We start from the raw sequence: 8924 nt of genomic DNA, 5'->3' as shown, positions 1-8924 counted from the left end.
GTGTGTGTGTCCCGCCTCCAGCAAGCTATTTATCTCTGTGGCACATCCAAATGAGGTCATCAAGCTGTGACCTGATTAACTGGCTAGACTCCACTCCTCCACAGTTGTCACCAGATTGTCTAACTACCACAAATGGTGAGAGTGAGAGTGATACTGTTCTAAAGGTTTAGTACAGTGACTGTCTTAATTTTTTAATAGGAGCCTGTTAATACATATATTATATTGCAAATACATATATTGCTTTGCAAGTACATATATTGCTTTGCAAGTACATACATTGCTATTAAATGTTTGATTTTAAAATCTCTTTTTTAAGAACTTGTAAAAGAACGCCTTGAGATGTTTTTACTTTTTATCTTCTCCAGTGTTTTTGAAATTTCTTGTTACAATGAATAAATGCTACGCTTATAATTTTTTAAGGGGTTTCTTCAAAATTTAAAAATCAGGAAAGCAAAACTATGTAATAGATGAGACCAGAAATATGTAAGATCACAGAGAGCATTCCAGTCTTAAAAGTTTAAGTTTTATTGGAGTGAAAATAATAACATAGCTAAAAAAAAAATCTCCCACCAGAAGCGGGGTGGTCATGTGTGAATCACAGAAAAAAGAAAAGGTGGCAGTGCTCGTGCCAGCGCTCCCCTAGACATCGTCCAGGATGACCATATGCTGCTCACCTGTATCCCCACTGTAGAGAGAATCAGAGCCTTATATCATTATGCTATCTGACTAATTTCAAGCAATCTTCTGATACTTTAGTTTCCTGAGCAGTGCTCCAACAGAAAGACAATGCATCCTGATCAGCCTGATTGAAAACTGCATTTATTATTATAAATTGATGCATTCACAGTCTAGCATTCTATGTTAATTTGAGTGAGGTATATTATAATAATTCAATTCTGAGAAATTAATGAACAATTACCTGAGTCTTTAAGGCTAAATGATAAAGGTGAAATCAAAGTAAATGCGTTATTTTGAGGTCTCCTAGAAGGCAGGGCCAAAAGCATTGGAAGCACTAGCTCGTCCATGCCAGGAAATTGGAAGGTAGGTATTGGACCACCTGTTTGGAAGAGATCCATATTTCTACTCATTCTAAAGAAAGGTGACTCAACAGACTGCTCAAATTATAGAACAATATTGTTGATATCACATGCAAGTAAAATTATGCTGATGATTATCCAACAACAGTTGCAGCAGTACATTGACAGGAAAATGCCAGAGGTTCAGGCCTGATTCAGAAGGGGAGTTTGAACAAGGGATGTCATTGCTGATTTCAGATGGACCTTGGTTTAAAGCAGAGAATACCAGAAAGATGCTTGCTTACTTACTTGTGTTTTATTTACTATATAAATCACTTGACTGTGGGAATCTTAACAAATTATGGATAATGTTGAGTAGAATGGGAATTCCAGAACACTTCATTGTGCTCCTGCAGAACTTGTACATGCATCAAGAAGCAGTTTTGGGAATTGGACAAGGGAATACTGCATGGTTTCAAATCAGGAAAGGTGTGTGTGTCAGGGTTGTATCCTCTCACCATAGTATTTTCTCAATCTATACACTGAGCAAATAATCAGAGAAGGCTGAATTATGTGAAGAATGTAACATCAAGATTAAATGAAGTCATATTACAACTATTATATGCAAATGACACATGCTAGCTTGCTGAAAGTAAGGTGGACTTCAAGCACTTAATGTTGAAGATCAAGGATTGCAGCCTTCAGTATGAATTACAACTCAATGTAAAGAAGACCAGAACCCCCACAGCTGCATCAATAGGTAACATCATGATAAATGGAGAAAAAAATGAAGTTGTCAAGTATTTTGTCTTCCTTGGATCAATATACCTGGACACAGTAGTCAAGATCAAATGATGTATTTGGGAGGGTAAGTCTGCTGCATAAGACCTCTTTAAGTGTTGAAAAGTAAGGAGTTTTCTTTGAGGACTAAGGTGCACCTAATCCAAGCCATGGTAGAAAAATTGTCTCATCTGCATGGGAAAGTTGGACATTGAATAAAGAAGACTGAAGAAGAATTGATGTATTTGAATTGTGGTGCTGTGAAGAATACTGAAAGTACCATGGACAGCCAAATGGGCACACAGTCTGTCTTGGAAGAATTATGGCCAAGAGTGCTTCTTACAGGCAAGGATGGTAAGACTTCATCTTAACATACATTTGGACATGTTTTCTGGAGAGGCCAGTCTCTGGAGAAGGACATCATGCTTGATAAAGTGGAGGGCAGCAAGAAAGAGGAATGCCCTTGATGAGCTAGATTGACATAGTGGCTGCCACAATGAGCTCAGATATAGGAACAATTGTGTGGATGGCTCAGGACGGGGCAGCATTTTACGCTATTGCACATAGGTTGCTGTGGTTTGGAACTGAGACAAATAACAACTACCGTGGGCAGGCAACGATTCCATCCAAGCTAGGTACACACCCATATTGCTTATGTAACAAGAGTATACCATTCATATTTGGATCTCTAATTGACCAGTCTTGCATGTTTTATAGCTGAAATACTGTACAAAAAATGGGAATTTTAAAACTTTTGCATGCATCTTAACCTTATAATTGAAGCACTATCATTTATAAAATATAACAGTCTCTTTTTCAAATGAAAATTTAATGCACTTTTAGATCTTCACTATTAAAGGATTTTTTACAATTGAATGGTTAACCTTATGTCCTTAATAATTTTAGCAGCTGAGAACTTTTGAAATTAATGTTATAAATAAGCCCTTTCTTACACATGAAGAATTTAAGCACTTAAATAACTTACTCAGTGTAGCCTGAGTTATCTTCAAAACTGCTAGTATCCAAGTCTTAAACTTCACTGTATAATAAACCAGAGAATGAAAAAGTGATTCTAGGATTTGATTTCTTTATTCTGATTATATGACATAGTGTACAGGTGCCATTTTAAATTACAACAGAAAAAGTACTGTTCGGTGCTATAAAATTTTTGTATTTGCTCTTTTAACAGGGTTAATAATATTTTCATATTTTTTTTCTCTTTTCAGGAACCACCAGAAATGGAATTATTAAAATTTGTCAGGACAGAAAACACTACAATTTCCTCAAAGCCATCAGTAGAGCAGCTTTCTAGTCTCATTAAAACAAGTCTTCACTATCCAGAATCATTTAATCATCCATTTCATCTGAAAAGGTTTGAGATCTATTTTTCCAAAATTTCACAATGCATATATATTCATTTAATCTTGCAATGGCATTAACCCAAATATTGAAGAAAAGAATTAGAATACTATTGAGTCTATAGGACTTAAACTCTTAAGTAATTTATCTTTGCTACAATGTCTGTATATTGTAGTATCCTTTTGAGATTTATTGTTAAAGCAAATATAAGGAAAGTAATTTTTGTTTTAGACACAGAAATTAAACTTAAGACATGGGTGTAATATGCACACATTTAACATTAAAGATTTAGACAATAATTTACTTAAGATTTAGTAAATGTTACAAAAAATGAGATGAAAGTTACTTTGTAAATCGTTTGAATATATCAACTTTGGCATCTGAATACAGAAACATCTAAATCATATGAAAGTTCAAAAGGCTCCAGGTTTGCAGAAGTAAGAGATGAAGAGAAGCCTGTCACAGCTATAAATCAGGGACTCGTCAAGCAATAAGATAATTGAAGGTATGGGTTTCATAAAATCGCCCCAGTTATGTAAGGAGATAGGATAAGATAGAACAAATAAAGAATTATAGAACAATGACATCAGAGAGATGAGCGAAGGGAAAGGGAACTCATGAAGAAGACTGATGGTGAAAAATCAGGAAGAAAAGGCCAATAAATAATCAAAGGAAAGTAATATTAATACAGGATTGAGTGAGAATAGTGTCGAGAGAAGTACTTAATCATTTCAAAGACTTCAGAAAGTTCAAGTATTAAATGGATATTAAATTTTCTCATTGAATCTTACAACATCATTCATGGATTTAGAGTTGAATGTCACTCCTAGCAAGCCATGGCATTTTCCTATTTTTTTCATATACCTACAAAAACTGGAGAATAAATAGGAAAGATGGAAGAAGAATTGATGCTTTTGAATTATGGTGCTGATGAAGAATGTTGAGCATGAGCTGCCAAAAGAAAGAATGAATGTGTCTTAGAAGATACCCTACCAGAATGCTCCTTAAAGAGGGTGGGGCAAGACATCACCTCCCTGGAGAAACACATTCTACATGGTAAAATAGAGGGACAAGGGAAAATAGTAAGCATGTCGACAAGATGGATTGACACAGTGGTTGCAACATGGCAACTGTTGTGTGGATGGCGTAGGACCAGGCACTGTTTGTACTGTTGTTCATAGGGTCACCGTGAGTCAGAGTCAACTCGATAGCACCTAACAGCCACCACCAACAGTAGATGAACATTCTGCCTGCTCTTTCCCTGCCGTGGCCAAGTGTCAGGTGTTTTGTTTTTTTTTAAAGCCATTTAAAGTACTATTTAAATAACGTTCGGTCATAAATCTTTGTCAAGGTATTAATATTGCCCAGTGCTCATTCTTTGTGTCTTTGATGCATCTAGATGCGTTCTGTGAGCACATAGGGAAATTTAGGAAACACATGCCTCAGCCCTGCCCCAGAGGTTCTGATTTGTTTGGCATGTGGACAGAGTTGGGCAGCAGATTTTCTCAAGGTCTCCAAGTGACTCTACTACAGAGAACAAGTTGGAAAAAACAAACAAACATTAAACTTTATTGGGTTCGTCTTCACATATTCCCATGCAAGTTTTTATTCTATGATGTTTCATTTTAATCATTGTTCTATTTTGTCTGAATTTATCATGCCTGTCTGGATTTACATGCTTTCTGACTAGTTTATATTCCTTGGTGCTTTTTTTAGTCTCGGTTCTTAACTTATATTGAGAAGTTCTCCACATGATTCTAATAGGGCTGGGAAGCAGCATGGAGTCCAGGCAGTTCAGAGAAGCATGTGAAGCATGACACATTTGATAGAGTTAAAGATTTGATAGAACTAAAGTGAAATGTTGAAGAACAAGCAAATCTGCCTTTGAAGAAGTACAGCTAGAATGTACCTTAGAATCGAGAACAGTGAGACATTGTCTCACATACTTTGGACATGATGGCATGAGAAACCAGGCCCTGGAAAAGGACATCATGCTTGGTAAAGTAGAGTCCTGCGAAAAAGAGGAAGACCTTCAATGAGTTGGATTGACCCAGTGGCTGCAACAATGGCCTCAAAAGTAAAGACTGTGAGGATTGTGCAGAACCAAGCAGTGTTTTGTCCTATTGTACCTAGGATCATTATGAGTCGGAATAAATTTGAAGATACCTGACAAGAACAAGATAGAGCAGCATTGGGTTAAAATGTGGCATCAAAGAATGAAAGATGATGTTAAATAATCAGAGGGAAGAGTAGGAGAATAGTTGTCATTGATTTGGTCTCTTAAACACTGAGGCTTCACAATTTTGTGTGTGCGTGTGTATAGTAGTGGTTTTTCAAAATGGTATCCCAGGCCAGCAGCATTACTTGGGAATTTATTAGAAATGCCAATTCTTGTGCCCTATGCCACACCATCAGATGCTCTCAGGTGGAACACAGCAGTCTGCTCTGATGTACCCTGATTTGTACCCTGATGTGATTCTTATGTGCCCTGATTGAAAGAGAATAGTGTGAAAAATGGATTGAAGCAGAGCATTAATTAAAATTGATAGCATTACTGTAAACCAGAGATGGGCAGGAGAGAGAATTGACAGGAAATTTGTGAAGAATAGAAAATTGGAAATAGGACAGTGACGCTGTAGAAGTGCTTTGGGTCTGACAGGGAGTGATGATGGACTCTTGACACAGTGAAAGGAGGCCGAGGGAGGAAGAGCATGAGTTTAGGGTTGACAACATTTCTCCTTTGACTCAAAGTACAAAATGCATTATCTGCACACAGTAGCAGTTCTTTTGTGTTAGTTTGTAAGGCTATTTTATTTGCTATCTTTTTGTTTTAAAAGTAAAATGTAAATGATAGGATGTATTTATGTGTAATTTGTGCACAAATGTTGTGTTACTGTGTTCCTGACTGGAAACTCACCCGTCTGTTTGTATGTTTCTGCTAGCATTGTAATTTTTCCCTTCGCTCATGCGTTTGTAATTCATTAGCTATGAAATGATATTTTATATGGAGTAAAACTAGGTTCCTTGAGCAAATGTGTGCACTTGAAAAATTTTTTCTGTTAATGTATGTTCATGAGAATCAATCCTCATAATCTCTAAAACATGGCTTTTATGAAGATTTGGTTGAAAAGCAAATATCTAAGCCAAGTTCTAAAAATCAGCTAATTTTCAATAGATAGTAAGTGGAGGGGATTGTTTGCATTTTATTGATGTCTTTTTCTTAGTTGAGATTGTAAGTATTCAGGCATTGTATTAATATTTTTTATATTTACATAATTGCTCTTGAGTAATTTTGAATTTTTTTCTCTTGCTCACTTAAATCTAATTATTTTTTAAGGAATTTGCGTTCTGTTATTTATTCTTAATTGTTATCTTCAGGGAAGTTCTGTCTTTATGAAAAACATATATAGCCAACTTTAAAAATTTTACTTTTCTTTCATTTGTTTAGCATTTGTTTAGTACCAGTCACCCTTTTGCTTTCCAATTGTTCGCACACAGATGTGGATGTGATAGTGGATCTTCGGCATAAAGCAGCAAGGTAAGGATTCATTTAGTACAGCAGTTTTAGTTTAAGCTTTAAAATGATTTGAATATTTGCTATTTTGAAATTAAGCAAATAATCATCCACCATGAGTAAAGTTTACTCAGGCTTGGTCTGGTTTTTTGTTTGGTTCAGAGAACATACAGTACTGACAAAATAGAAACCAATTTTCAAAAGAAGACACTGATTTTTTGCAGAAATAAATTATAAAAGTTGGTGACAAGAATACTTTAAGGGACAACAAGTTGGTGATAGATTATTAAAGCCTTTCTGGGGGGTGGGGAATAGTTATAAAAGAATACTTTAAAAGTCTAGGCCCACCTTCCTGTATTTTACCCTTAAAGGGCCAGACGCTTTTTTGGAATGGAGAATTTTTTTTTTGTACTTTAGGAAAGTAATTGAGGTATAAATATCGTGTAAGACCACAAACAATATGAGGCAGCTCTCAGAAACCCAAAGATTTCGTGTACATGTGCCACTCTTTATTTCGCTATTGGACAGTAGCACTGAGGTGTCCGCATTGTTGTCAACACATTTACTGTTATGTGTGAATCACTGAATGATGAAAACTTAGGTTTGACTTTAGGTTCTATCATTTATGAGCTATTGTGAGCTTCAAATGAGATATTCTGCTTTTTAGCATAATACCTAGAAAATTGCAGTTGCTAATATTAGCTATTATAGTAATAGGAATAATAAAAATGTCATTTTGTGATTATTTATGAACTGTTGGTTTCATAAAATAATTTCTAGAAATGAAATTGCTAGGTGAAAGTGAATGGTAATGGGACTCTGGAAAAAAAAGTTATGAAGAAAACAAACTCTCCAACCTACCATTTTTCTCCTCCCTTAGCCCGGAAACATTGGAGGTCCACGGATCATTCACTTGGCTTGGACAAACGCAATACAGACTTCAGCTTAAAAGCCAGGAGATTCACAGTTTGCAGCTGAAAGCGTGTTTTGTTCACACAGGTGTTTATAACCTGGGAACGCCTAGGGTATTTGCCAAGTTAACAGACCAAGTTACTGTTTTTGAAACAAGTCAGCAGAACGCCATCCCTGCCCTTATCATCATCAGTAATGTGTGACAACTTCAAAACTGGTACTGGAACCACCGTCTTCTTTGGCAGAACGGGTTGATAGCAGTATTTGGAACACCTAACTTGCTATGGAAGTTGGATGTCAGGTCACTCAAAATACTTTGATTTGTCAATTTTTTGATAATGGAAAGCACGTTGGACTGGGAATACTTACATTCTACTTTTGCATTTCTTTAAGCTCGGGTAATAATTCACCTGCTCATAATACAGACTTTCAGCCTATCCATGCACCTTACTAGGCCCTACCTTAAAGAGGTCTCAGTCTGCTGTTCCAGCTGCTTGATGGTACATGAATATTAGGAGATGGTTTTGAGGAAAGACCCGGTTTACTCCTCTTAAGCCATTAGTCTACAAATTCCAGCTTTACTGAAGTTCTATAGAGTGTTAAATAAAAATTATTCTGTCTTTACACAGATCCTCTAAAATGAGTTTTGAACTTTAGTTAAAGAGTTCATATTTCAGTATCTGGTAGTCGCTATGGCTCATCCATAACTTTGTAAAAAGAGAAAAGTTCCCCCACCCCCAATGCTTTGAATATACTTTTGAAAAGAATTTGACTTTTGTTCTTTGTTCATCAACACAGAGTGCACTATTTCAAAACAACATTTTTGTCATTTAAATTATCATATTCGTTATTATGTAATTTTAACAATTGAGTTGATCTGTTTAAAGTATAAATCTACACATAATTAAAAATAAGCTTTTCAGAAATGTATTATATTTATAACAAATGTTCTGTAAATAAAATAAAGACATGATATTCACTGTATAGTTCTATTGATGCCTTTTTTAAAGCCTGGTTTTCTGAAGACTTAATCATGTTCTTTATTTGGAACATGCATACAGACGTTATTTTAGCTGATACCAGAAATTCCCTAGGGAAGTTTGATTGTTGTCATTTATAGGCTTCGATAGCTTTGCTATCTGTAAATGTGTCATGTGTCTTCCTGGTTACAAATTTGTATAATCTCTGCACATCTTGATAGTAAGGAAGATCAATGTTTATTGAAGCTTTTGTAAATAACTACCAGCTAGATCTGATTCTGGTAATGCCATACTAGGTAATATAGCCTTCCAGCTGAAGAAAACTATAAAATGACTGATCAAATTATAAGAAAATGTGTGTGT

General features: G+C 35.6%; 1 protein-coding gene across 6 annotated transcripts in view; it reads left to right on the top strand.

The window, feature by feature from the left end:
* Window positions 1-8555, top strand: part of TRAPPC8 (trafficking protein particle complex subunit 8) — a 104467-nt gene extending 95912 nt beyond the window's left edge. For all 6 annotated transcript variants that reach the window (XM_004702933.2, XM_045296125.1, XM_045296126.1 and 3 more), the window contains 3 exons: window positions 3023-3168; window positions 6604-6693; window positions 7550-8555. In XM_004702933.2, the coding sequence (XP_004702990.1) occupies window positions 3023-3168; window positions 6604-6693; window positions 7550-7784 (471 nt within the window). In that variant the 3' untranslated portion in view covers window positions 7785-8555. The remainder of the gene's footprint in view (window positions 1-3022; window positions 3169-6603; window positions 6694-7549) is intronic.
* The last annotated feature ends 369 nt before the right edge of the window (window positions 8556-8924 follow it).

The sequence above is a fragment of the Echinops telfairi genome, unplaced genomic scaffold (assembly GCF_000313985.2).
Source record: "Echinops telfairi isolate 266 unplaced genomic scaffold, ASM31398v2 ScPeMD7_7400;HRSCAF=8409, whole genome shotgun sequence".
Lineage (NCBI taxonomy): Eukaryota > Metazoa > Chordata > Mammalia > Afrosoricida > Tenrecidae > Echinops > Echinops telfairi.
This window is presented reverse-complemented; position numbering and strand designations above follow the sequence as displayed.